This window comes from Simochromis diagramma, unplaced genomic scaffold, assembly GCF_900408965.1.
Source record: "Simochromis diagramma unplaced genomic scaffold, fSimDia1.1 OVJJ01000107.1, whole genome shotgun sequence".
In the NCBI taxonomy this organism is placed as follows: domain Eukaryota; kingdom Metazoa; phylum Chordata; class Actinopteri; order Cichliformes; family Cichlidae; genus Simochromis; species Simochromis diagramma.
The window spans coordinates 10,595,131-10,607,900 of record NW_024387209.1 but is presented as its reverse complement, the minus strand read 5'-3'; the positions used below and the strand labels follow the sequence as shown (position 1 = coordinate 10,607,900).

The 12,770-nt window shown below is 44.3% G+C and overlaps 1 protein-coding gene across 1 annotated transcript; it reads right to left on the bottom strand.

The window, feature by feature from the left end:
* Positions 1-6,754: 6,754 nt before the first annotated feature.
* Positions 6,755-12,091, bottom strand: LOC120746225 (SLIT and NTRK-like protein 1). Its single transcript, XM_040051583.1, has 2 exons — positions 10,945-12,091; positions 6,755-10,796 (listed from the first exon to the last, which is right to left on the bottom strand). The coding sequence occupies exon 2, from the start codon at positions 10,734-10,736 to the stop codon at positions 8,631-8,633; it is 2,106 nt and encodes a 701-aa protein (XP_039907517.1). The 5' UTR covers positions 10,737-10,796; positions 10,945-12,091; the 3' UTR covers positions 6,755-8,630.
* Positions 12,092-12,770: the final 679 nt, after the last annotated feature.

Genomic DNA, 12,770 nt, shown 5'->3' with positions numbered 1-12,770 from the left:
CTTCACTCCAGTGCCTCCTTTCATGCTGTTTTGACTTAAACAATATTATGACTGTTATCACTGATGCCTGTGGCTGTCCATTCAAGCATGAAAGAGTTCCAAAACACAACCAAAAAAAATGTATTATTTCAGTCAGTCCCACAACAGCACAGATGAGGTTAGATATAGAGAAAAGTATATGTTATTAAATTTACGGCAGTGGCGTTACAGAGAGCAGTGGCCACAAAACATTAAGACTAAGTCGGTTTTTCAACCTTTATCATGTTGTGTCCTTGGTTATTTTGTTCTCCCAATGTCTCAGAGCTCACAAAGCTTTTGTAGACAAAGATGTCCTGGTCTTTGTGTGTACTGTATCATACTTTTGCTTTTGTTATTCTTGAAAGCTCCAGTAATTACTGCAGAATCAAACTGCCATAACTTGAAACAGCCTCTGAGTTTTTCTCAAAATGAGCTGGATTTTCTTTTACTCTGTGTTCATATGTTTAGAAGTGGGAAGGAAAGCCTTGTCCATGGTTTTTGTCTTTTCGTTAAAAGGTTGCATTTTCTGGTTGTAGAAAGAGAATCCTCGGAAGAAGGTGCATAGAGCATTGCATTGCATATCATCAACAGCACCTTAACGGACAGGTATGCAGAAATAGCAACATAAGCAAATAGCTTTGCTGCATGTCTGGACTTCAAGAGGCACTGAAAGTGTGCTCAATAGGCCAAACTCCCTTTGGCCCAGCTACAAGCTGTTCTCTGACCGGCTGGATGATTTTAAAAAGTGACGCGGGCAGATTTCCTTGAGTTCAGACCAAAATAGCTTCAGGAAATTAAAATTCCTTTGAGCCTTCGAGGTGGTGTGCGTGCATGTGTGTGTGTGTGAACCTACATCCTTTTGCTTATATGTGCAGCACGAGGTGTGCTAAAATAATGCAGAGATAGCAGAGACATTTTGGCCTAATCTGTCCTACTTTTCGCACTTTAGGGCATTGGCAAGAGTTCTGTGGGACAGACAAGGCCCAAAACTCATGAGCCAGACTTTACATGTATTACAGCATGTATTGTGAGGGCTGTAACATTTGGTCTCCCAAATATTTACAAAAAAGCACCTCACATTAGTTGGATCTGCATCTGACTTGAAACAACCAGGCTCAACATTGTCAGGACCAAGATGTGGCAAAGCAAAAGTTAACTGCAATGCAATAAGGTTAGAAAGTCTAATCCAGGGGTCTCCAACTCCAGGCCTCGAGGGCCGGTGTCCTGCAGGTTTTAGATGTGTCCTTGATCCAGCACAGCTGATTCAAATGGCTAAATTACCTCCTCAGCTTGTGTTGAAGTTCTCCAGAGGCTGGTAATGAACTAATCATTTGATTCAGGTGTGTTGACCCAGGGTTATATCTAAAACGTGCAGGACACCGGCCCTAGAGGCCTGGAGTAGGAGATCCCTGGTCTAATCTATCCTTAAAGGCCTCCTTTGAGACTGGACATCCTAACTTTATGATTGCAAACAAACCCTTATTCCATATTATGCTTGTAGCTCCCAAATGAGCAGCGTAATCAGATCAGGTACAGCCACATAATGCTTGAAATGCCAGTGAGGGATGGGTGCGCGTGTGGCTCCTAAATCAAATCAATGAGATAATCAATAAGTGGAGGCTGCAAGAAGAGGATTACTTAGAGCTGGAGGAAACACTCGGTAGGCCATTCACTCATCTTGATTAAAGGTCCCGCTTGGTGGTTTGACGCGGGCCAGTTTGCAGTGGGTTGACACCAGATCTGGGTCAATTATGAGTAGACATCCTTTTAATTACTTAGGATGTTTGCACCTGATCTGTCTGTCAGATGTGGGAATGTGAGTAAGGCTTGAAATATTTGAACCGCTTATGGTTTGATTGATTTATCTGCCCACATTTGAACTTATAGCGCATATCACTCCTTCAAAAGCATGCCGAGTTATTACTTGCTTTGCTGCTATTTGGTATAGCCAAACTTTGATGCACCACTCCACACTGCTTCAGCTCCAGTTTAGGTGTCACAACAGTAAATACACGATGGTAAAAGACTGATTAGCCATTTTGAAAATAAGTACATTGACCAAGGCAGCAGGCAAAACAAATTTTTACCCTCTAAAGATTTTGCTTTGTTAGTGTAATTAAACTTGAGATGTGTTTTTAGGATGTGTTTGCATGCTGAAAAGTATATTAACAAGCTCAATGATTATAGGGGCTAATTCCTGCATGTCCCACAGCTGTGTTTCCATTCTTGTAAAACACTTGCACTCTAGTGTATTCAAGCTAATACTAAACTCAATCACTGGTGCAAGCACAACATTAAAGAATGGCCGTTATTCTATAACTACTGTGGCTCACAAAGAACGGCTAATAAAAACCAGCCACTGAGACTTATAAGCTAAGTGCTCTGCAGCGGATGGGCTAATAATAATATCTGGGAGTAACACCAAGAAATCCCTGCGGATAATGCCAGATAATCACTGCTACACACCCCTGTGGGATAGCAGGAAGGGTTGCAATGGCTGCAGAGTTTGGAAGTGCAAAGCTCCTGGCACCTCCTCAGAGCAACACATGGGAGTTCCATCAAAGCCAGCTTCAAAAGCTAATACCCGAGCTTAAAATCTTTTTTTTTTTTTTTTGTGGGGGGGGGGGCTAAAAACCTAAGCGAGTGCCGACACATTGGATTTGACCGTTGGGAGTCACATAAAAACTAAGGCACAAACACTATAACTCAAATTGAAAGGGTAGGCTGGCACTTAGTTTTTTTGATTGGAATTTTGTTTTTTTAATTCCACAACCTGTCATTTGTGATTTTGCTTAAATCTGAGGCAAACAAAGTGACAAATATGCCAAATGACAGACAGTTTTGTTTCCAGCTGGGATCTTGTGGTCACAAATTAAAGTTGCTACCAATGAGGTAATCACTTATTTTGTAACACAATCACCATACAAAAACAGAACAAAAAAACCCAGCAGATGTGCTTGAATTGGCACCAAAAACAGATAATGTTAGAAGTGGGTGTTGAAGCCTTAATGGGATTTTCAGCTGATGAGTAACCAGCCAAACCAGCCACATTTTAGTTACCTAGGAAATGTAACAGTAAATTTAAAACAGCACATCTTCCAAATACCAACCACATGCAGTATGTTCTCAATACCGAGAGGATTAAATAGCCCCAACTTAAACCAAAGCGAGACCATTGAGACTTCCACCAAAGGCTGAGTGTTATGAGGTGCACAGATGATGTTATCCCTGCTGAAAGTGTTGCATCAACTGCCAGCTCCTCGGGGGGAATATCTCACGAACTACGGCAGGCCTGCTGGGCCACAACAGTGTTGGAGTGCTGTGTGCCCAGCGTGTAAAAGAGGCTACAACACTCTGCTGTGTTTCCAACAGCTATCATCCATTGCATTAATGAATGGGTCCCAGTGTTGTTCACTGAGTCACACGGGACTGCGGCACAGGATCACCTAACAGTCTCTAAAGTATTCACACAGATGGAATGTAATGTTTTGAAGACGTTAGCTAGGATTACACACAGTATAGCGCTCTGCATGAGGTACTGCATTCACACCATCCATTAAATGTAAAATTTGTATTTATACCATAGATAACATTAGCTGAAATAAATCCCCTTGTGTTCTCAATCATAAAAGCTAAACAACAGCATGTGGGTGAGAGATATCAATTTAAGGGAGTCAAAAGACAATTGTAACTGAGAATACTTATATTTATAAACTGTGTCATTATCTATATGTTATTATACATTTTTTTCATATAAATTGCATCATAATTATGCAATTTAAAACAATTGTTGTAAATGTCCACTTTATATTTTTCAGTACAAAAACTAAAATTTTCAAAATTTCCAATTTAGTGCAAGATGTCAGATTCCATGCTGATTTTTTTATATCAGCAATTGCCAAATTAACGAGTATGCTAATGATAAAATTGATGTAAGGTTAAAGGTGATAGGGGGGATCGTGGCTCAAGAGTTGTGAGTTCGCATTGTAATTGGAAGGTTGCCGGTTCGAGCCCTGGCTCCGACAGTTTCGGTTGTTGTGTCTTTGGGCAAGACACTTCACCCGTTGCCTACTGGTGGTGGTCAGAGGGCCCGGTGGCGCCAGTGTCCGGCAGCCTCGCCTCTGTCAGTGCGCCCCAGGGTGGCTGTGGCTACAATGTAGCTTGCCGTCACCAGTGTGTGTGTTTTACCAAAGGTTAAAACATCTACATCTTCCTTTTTGTTTGTTGGTTTGTTCAGTACTTCTACCAAGCTTTCCTCTGAGATGCCTATACTGAGCATGTGCATACCATGTTTATAGTAGTAGTTTGTACAGTAGGAATGAGTCCTAAAATCAGGAGATTAATTGGCCCTTTGTACTTCTGGTTACTTCTCTGGAAGTCCAAGATTGTTTGTTTTTGAAAGCCTGAAATAAGGTCAACACAAGCTTTAAGTGTTTTTATGGAGATTTTTTTCGTTTGCTACAACATAAAGCACATAAATAATACCCCACTCATAGATTTTGAAGCTAGTACATTTTCCAGAGAAGGTGTTTGCTAACACATTGTTAAATGGGACTACAGAAGTTGTTGAGGACATTCACTGTCAGCACACCAAACACAGGAGCATAGTGGTTAAAGTCATGCAACTGTGATGTCATTTCTTTATAGGTCAGCTTTAGCTACTTCTTGCTATTAGATTTACTCTTCCAGAATCATAAGGCTTAGAAAGAAATGTGTTACTTACAAATAGAAGTATCATAAACTTCCCCATAGAGCATGTTTTCTCACAAAAACAAAAAAAACATTTGAAAAAGAAAAAAAAAAACATATAATCAAAATCTCAACCTTGCAACTACAACTGCTCTGGTCTACCTTATTCGGGTATCAGTCATCTTCAAATTTTCCTTTTACTACCCAAATAAATCATGAACCTAAATTGTTGCTTTGTTTGATATTGTGTGATATTAGAGCTGTAAGTTCAAAAGCACATGAAAATGTGTGATTGTCTCTCTAGGGATTCTAAAATGTAAAAAATATAGGGTAAATTAAGGGCAGTTTTGGAAAATATTTGAATTTATGGCTTTAAAATAATTAATTTTTACATAACACTGATGATGAATCTGAGGTGGAATGGCTGTTATGTCATTTTTCAAGGAGAAGTACACCATTTCATCTAAAATAATCCCCAAACCATTTTTGTAACATTCAAGTGATTATTTTGTATCAAACATTTGAGCACTGCCCCACTGTTTAGCACATTAAAAGCCTAATTCCAAAAAACAAAATATAAAATTTTTTTTTTTGTTTGTTTTTTGTGTTTGGTGTTTTCTTTTTTTTCCCGTCATATCGATGTTCCCATCAACGGTGTCTGTTACTTAAACTTATGTGGTGTATGACATTTAGTGTTAACTTCCTGTACAGTGCTTGACTGCATAACTGGCCTATACCATGACCTTGATACAGACACACTGTTTTAATTATGTGGGTTGAAAGGTAGAGCTTAGCAAAGAAAAAAAAAGTAGCTTTCATTCTTACTCATGAGTGGAAGAACCCTTAACTCACCCTGATAAGAACAATGATTATTATAACAATTTTTACAGTAATTAAGAAGAAACCCAGAAGCTGGTGCGCCTCAACATGCTAAGTATGTGGAAATCCTGCAGCATGTAAATTATGCAAAACTACAACAGATAATAAATCAACCTTGTCAATAAACCAGCTCCAATGAATAAAAACCTAAAACAAAAATACTTTGTTTTTTTTACTCAACCTCAACCACACTTTATTTAACAAAATAGAAGCAGGTCAAATATCGCAAAGCATATAAATGTAACTTTGAAACACAGCGTTTGAAAGTTATGACAAATCATCAGTGGACTGTGGCACAGTAAATACTCCACAGAATAGACACATAGTTACCCCCAATATATCCCCTCCCTGTGATTGGACAGGAAAACCGAGGAAAGGGAAGCTGGTGGAGGGGGAGGGGGGGGGGGGGGGGGGCAAGGATGAAAATGGCGGATGGTGGTGATGAGGGTGGTGACTGGTTTGTCACAGATCTGCTGAGATGTTAGTCCCCAAGGTCAAGCTGCATATGATTATGTGGTTTGGGGTAAAGAGGGGAGGGAAAGTAAGGGCGGCTACACGTACATGCAAATGGTCACGCAGCTGCTCTCTCGCGCGCGCTCTCTCTGATTCGTCTTCACACATGTGGGCTGCATGACCGTGCACGCGCGGTCCTGCACGCACGCACAAAGGGGGCCGACAGACAAAAGAAAAAAAAGCAGGAAAAATGATTCAGCACCATGAACAGCGCTAGCTTGAATTGTAGGCCTACTTGTGGGGGGAAGAAGAGGCAAGGTGAGGGGCAGTATGGGGGATGTAAGCCCGTCTAAACATCGTCTCTGTACACTCTCATCGTGGCCATGGTAAGTTTTGACCGAATTAGCCTGAACTCGTGTCGAAATTAAGCGTATTGGAGTGGGTTTTTTAAAAGAAAATCAGTTGGCAAAGTGAAAACCAGTGCTAGGGTTTTACATAACAAACATTAAGTCAAAAGACAAAAATGCTAATTGCACATTCCTCGCTTCTGTTTGAGCTACTGCAGAGTTAAAGAATTGACTTTCTTTTTTTAAACAAGCCCCAGCCATTTTAATGCTTGTTTATTGTTGTTTTTGTGTTGTTGTTGTCATTGGGTTTTGTTTCGTTTTTGTTTTTTTGTTTGTTTGTTGTTGTTTTGTTGTTGTTGTTTTTTTGTTTTTTTTTTTTTTTGGGGGGGGGGGGGGTCATCCTTCTTCTTTGTTTTAAATTCAGGTAAAGCAATATAATCTATAAGCAGCATATCCCATGACAGTAGCTGAGCTCTGGGAAGAGGAAATAGCAATAAAACAGGTATTCAGTCATGGCATTGTTGTCATGAGCTCACAAAAACCATGCAGCCCCTTCAAGAAGAGTAGCTCAAGTCAAAAGTGAATAATTTGAAAGCAAAAAAAAAAGACATCTTGCTTTATCTAGTTACCTCTGCGTTATGTTTGTATGTAGGTACCTTTGTTTGATTTCTTTCTTGCTGTAAAATGCTCCAGCTTGCCTCACTTCTCTCCCAGCCACAAAAAACAAAAACAAAAAAACCCGCCTCTTTCAAGCACGTTTTGTCCTAAATACAGTGACTTCTCCTATTTGGACAAGATTAGATGGCTTTACAAAAGCTCACAATATAATGAAAGTGAATCATAGCCTTAAGCTTTTATGTGGAGGAATACATTTTTTTTCCTGACATTAAAAAACAGCGTTCTATCTATGTCAGTCTACCTTCGCTGTTTCCATCGAATTGCATTAGCTCAATTGAAAACACTTCTTTGCTTTTGAAAAAATATGACAGTATAAACCCCCCACCCCCATACCCCCAACTTTTTAACTTGTTGCAATTTTTTTTGTTTATTTATTTGTTTTGTTTTCTTCCTCTCACCCAAAGCAGGCTATATTCATTGACACATAAATAAAAAGAAGAAGAAGAAAAAAATAAGGTTAAAAAAACACACTGTTATTTTTAGCTACATTAACTTTGCAGCATAAGCATCTGAGTGACGTTAATTGGTCATGCTCATCTGCATGTCGGAATATCTGAACAATTGGCACACCATAAAATAACACAGTTTTACATTCATAAAGGAGATGATGAGTGCGCAGACGTGGGTTTCTTTTTCTTTTTTTTCTCTCTTTTTGTTCAAAATCTGCGCCACTTAAGTATAAATAACCCCAAATATTCATCGACAATCAAAAAAAATGATAACAAACAGAAAAAAAGAACATGCACTGACAGCTTCACTTCCATCACACTCCTCTTCCTCCTCTTCATCCCTCCTTTTATGTTTTTGTTTCTCCAAACAAGTTCAAAACAACAAATACAAATCCTAACTGCAGGTTCACAAAAAAATAGAGAAATGGCACTTTGTAATAGTCATATATAACTCTTAATATCTATATATAGTCGTCATATTGATATAACATGAGAAGGGGTCGAGTTGGCTCCTTTTTACGCTTGTTTGTGGTGGTTATGGTTTCCCCTCTCCGTCGCGCGCCCGTCTCTCTGGCTGTGTGTGTGTAGGTGTGTGTGTGTAGGTGTGTGTGTGTGTGTGTTGAAACCATGCGAAATATCTTCATGCAGATTATGATACATCGGGTCCGAGTATTTACATTTACATTCATGCGCTCGTGCACCATTCCCTCGGGGACGGGTCCTCGGTCCTTGAATCCACACACACGCGCTCGCTCTTTGAATTATTATTATTATTATTATTAATAATAATAATATTACTGTTGTTATTCTCTCTCTCCCCCCTCTTTTCTGTCTTGCAGAGATCTGTGGTCCGATTGCGGCAAAAACAAAATAAAAAAATCCGACTACTGGGAGGGAGAGAGAAAAGGGGAGGGATGGGTTGTAGCCTTTTCTTTGGGGAGGGGGGGGGCTTGGCATATACATATATTACAGAGTGGGGTGAGGAGGGGCAGGGGGGCTGTGCAACAGCAGCAGCAGACTTGGTTCAAATGGATAAAATATAAAGTTCGTATGTGTGTCTGTCTCTTTGTGTGTGTGTGTTTGTAATCCAGGGAAGGGAGGGGGGCATCTTTCCTTTTTACGCATCGTTTGTCGTGGAGAGATGCGTGCTGCAGTCGAAGCCCCGGTGCGCGCCCCCGTCCGCGTGATAAGACCCGCTGTGCCAGTACGACGAGTCGCACACAGTCTGCAGGGAATTGATCTCCGACGCGGAGGAGTTTCCGTCCCTCCGCTTCGACCTCTTTCGGTTCCGCAAAATAAACACGAGCATCCCCACCACGGTGAACGCGGACGTGACGAACACCAGCAGCAGACCGGGCACGAGCACCGAGATGGAGACCCTGTTGGGCTCCAGGTAGGAGTTCGAGCGCGTCCCCGAGTCCTGCGCGAAAGTGCTGTTTTTGGACAGCGACGTCGGGGAGACATAGAGCTTGGGGCACAGTAGGTCGTTCCGCACGTAGCGGAAGTCTCGCTTCCAGAACTCCTCCGGCGACTCGCACTTGAGGTCGCTCACGATCACGTCGGCCCCCAGCTTCTCCGTCCACTGCTTGAAGGGCACGATTTTGCACGAGCAATCCCACGGGTTCCCGTGCAAATCGATCTGGATGATCGAGTTGAGCTGGTCCAGCACGCCTGCCACGGGGAGATAGGGGAAGTAGTTGTTGTGCAGGCTGATCTTAGATAAAGAAATCCCAAGGAAAGCATCCGCGGGTAACGATTTGAGCAAGTTGTTGTTGAGGAAGAGAACCCTCAGGTTCGGCATGGGGCTAAACGCGCCCGCAACTACGAGCTGGATGTCGTTGTATTCCAAACTGAGATATTCCAAATTCACGAGGCCCACGAACATCTCCGTCACCAGCGCGTCCAGGTAGTTCTTATCCAAGTACAGCCACCTGAGCTCGCTCTGGTTTTGAAACGTGCCGTTGTCGATCACCTTGATGTTGTTCGCGCCCAGGTCGAGCAGGTTGAGGCTCGCGTAGCCGAGCAGCTGGTTTTTCTTCACCGCGTGGATGTTGTTTTCTCTCATGTTGAGCTCGTGAGCGGCCAGGGGTTTGGGTTTGAGGTTGGACAGGCTCTCGATCTTCTTGCCCTCGCAGTTGACCCCCAGCCCCTGCCTGGAGCCCACCAGCTTGCACTTGCACGGCTCGGGGCACGTCACGTTGCGCAGCTGCTGCTGCTCCCTATCCACACCTGCCGCCACTGGAGTGGGTTTCGTTTTCAGCTGCCAGTTCTCACGAGATTTGGAGTGGTTCTTGTTGGACCCGTGGCCTCCTGGCGTCGGGGGCCTGCTGGCATTTCCGCTGGGCTTGTAAGGCGTCGGGTGCGTGTCGTGGGCCATGGAGGTCTCCTCTTGGGTGGGAGGGGCCACCAGGCTGCTGTCCACGCCGGCGCTCTGCGAGGGGCACAGATCCGCCTCTGACGTCTCGTTCAGGTCGCTGCCCTGCAGCCTGGTGGGGGCCTCGCATATCACCCTCCCGATGAGCGCGTTCCGCGGTATGTTCTCCAGCCACTCCTTGAGCGAAACCAGGTCGCAGTTACAGTCCCACGGGTTGTCCTCCAACAAAACCTCCGCAATGCCCGGGATCTGCTCCAGGATCCCTTCATAAGGCAACGTTTTGATTCGGTTTCCGCGCAGGTCGAGATGCGTAATGGGCACATGTTGAAACACGTTCACGGGCAACGCGCTGATGAGGTTGTCGTTAAGTATCAACACTTCAAGTTTATTTAGGTCCCTGAAAACGGCGGGGTCAATATCCCTCAGTAGATTAAAATCAGCTTGGAGATATTCCAAGTCGTCCAAGCCCAGAAACGTGCTCTTTCTGAACGATCTGATCTTATTGTTATTGATGTGCAGCCGCTTGACCAGCTGAAGTCCCAGGAAGGCGCCGGGCACGATGTCGTGCAAGCCGTTGTTTTCCAAATGCAGACTCACGGCGTTGTAAAAGTTGGCGAACTCGTTGGGAAAGAGCCTAGAGAGAGAATTCCCGTGCAGCAGCAAGTGATAAAACTGCGAGCTGGGGCCGGTGAGCTGCTGCAGAGTGGTGAAGCTCCTCTTTTCGCAGTCTATGTGCAGGTCTCCCTCCACCTCGTTGCAGGAGCATATCTGCTCCTTGCAAACGTCCCTTGTAACGTTTCCACTGGCGAGACAAAGAGCGGCTTTCAGCAGGACGATCCAAAGCAGCATTTTTTCAACGTGGACGACTCATTCCCGGATTCAAGACGCGGCGCGAGCTGGGGGTCTGGTCTGCATCAGCGGGAAGGAGGGAAGCAAAAAAAAAAAAAAGGGGGGGGGGGGGGGGGAGAAAAGAGGGAGAGAGAGAAATACAGATATTTACGGAAGGGGGGAGAGAGATAAGGCAGTCTTTTTATCACACATCCACGCTGCGTCTAACCTGCTCTCGTGTCCACTCTTCCAGTTTTGTTTCCTCTCTGTTCCCCCCACGAATCCAAAAACACAAACATAAACGTCTCTTTCAAGTCGACCGAGTCCTCACAGCCTCGCAGGGTTCGGGGATATAATCGGAAGAAAAGCGGAAAGAAAAGAGCGTCAGCGGAGTCCGGCTCATCTTTTCGTTTTTTTCTTTGCTTTTTCAGTTCGTTTAACACTGACCTTGGCAGTGATGGAGAGAGGGGGGAAGGTGGTGGTAGTGGGGGGGTAAAAACGAACAAATCCGTGGCTTTTTCCTCCCACCGGTTGTGTTACTGAGCGCTGCGGCGGCGGTGGCGGCTTCGTCGGGAGCTGTCCGCTCTCCCCCCGGTGCTGAATTCACTCCCAGCGCTGGGGCTTCACAGGCGGTCCCACCACTGCAAAACACCGGCATCCCCCCCTCACATCCCTCGGCGTCTCGCCTGGCTCGTTTGCGCCGATTTTTTTTCCTTCTTCTTCTCCTCAACACCAGCACCAACTACAACCTCTCTCTCTCTCTCTCACTCCCTCTCCCTTTCTCCCCCCTCTTCTTCTTCTTCTTTTTTGTGGCAAATTCAGGAATCACAAAAAGAGGAACGCGGAGACTGCGTTCATCCTAGCGCGGTGCTCTAAGAAAGATCTGACACCCTCTACTGAGCTGTAATGGCAAAAAAAAAAATAAAAAAAAATCCGTCGACTGACTGAGGGAATGCTGAGAAGAGAGAGAAAGGAGGGGGGGGGGGTCGCTTTTCGAACCCCCCTGGAAGAAGAAGAAAACTCACTTTTGTTTCTTTCTTTTGCTTTTAGGGCTTTCGGTGTTTTCGAATTTTCCATCCAGCGGCACAAAAATCAAACACGCACAATAAGATGCTTCTTCCACGAGAATTCTCACAGCTCGCAGCTACACGGTGAAAGTGTCCAACCCGGCATCGTCAAAAAAAATACACGGGTGAGATCTTCACAGTAAGGATCGTGATAGCTCAGCCTTCTTTCTCAGAAAGAAGAAGAAGGAGGCATTAGTTTGTCCCTGCAGAGCCTCCACTGTCACAGTCCGGACTTTCGACCCGTTGCTTCTGAGAAACACTGTTGAATGCAGTAAAAACAATTATCCGGTACAGGCATGGCTCAGCCCGCGCAGGGAGGGAAAAGAAAGCAAAAAAAAAAAAAAAAATCAGCAGAGAAACAGTTGACTATACAACAAACGATGCGTCAGTGTGGAACCCTATATGCGCATGTGTGCGTGACGTTCTGTATCCCCCCCCCCACACACACACACACAGAAATTCCTTTACAAAAAAAGTAGAAAGGAATAGCAACAAAAACACAAAGCCGGGAGTGTTTTCAGCATTTTCTCATCTACCATCGAGTTATATTACACTCCACTGTTTGAGATTATTACATCAGCTGTAGGAGGGCTTGGGAGGAGGGGGGCGATGTTGGGGAGGGGGGTGGGGAGCACAGGACAGTTGAGGTAGTTATCCCTCCACTCCACCACCACACACACACCCTCCCCCCCCATCCCCCTCCCCCTCCTCCATCTGCAGTGCTCAGTTGGAATTGAGAGCATGACAGAAAATGGGCATGCTAAGTTACACCTCCTCTGTGTGTGTGTCTTTCTCTCTCTGTCTCGCATTCTCTGACACCATTTTTTTTGTGCAGAGAGGAAACAATGCAGACACACACACGTGCAATGAGACACCAGCCCAGGAGTCAGGAGACTCCAGCGAGCCTCACAAATAATCAGCACATCATTAGGGCCACCTACATGTGGCTGGAAAGTGTTCCCATTATGGCCAGTTGACTGCTTATGGT

What these genes read in the sequence shown, in the direction of transcription:
- LOC120746225 (XM_040051583.1), bottom strand. Translation starts at nt 10,736, where the DNA reads ATGCTGCTTTGGATCGTCCTGCTGAAAGCCGCTCTTTGTCTCGCCAGT.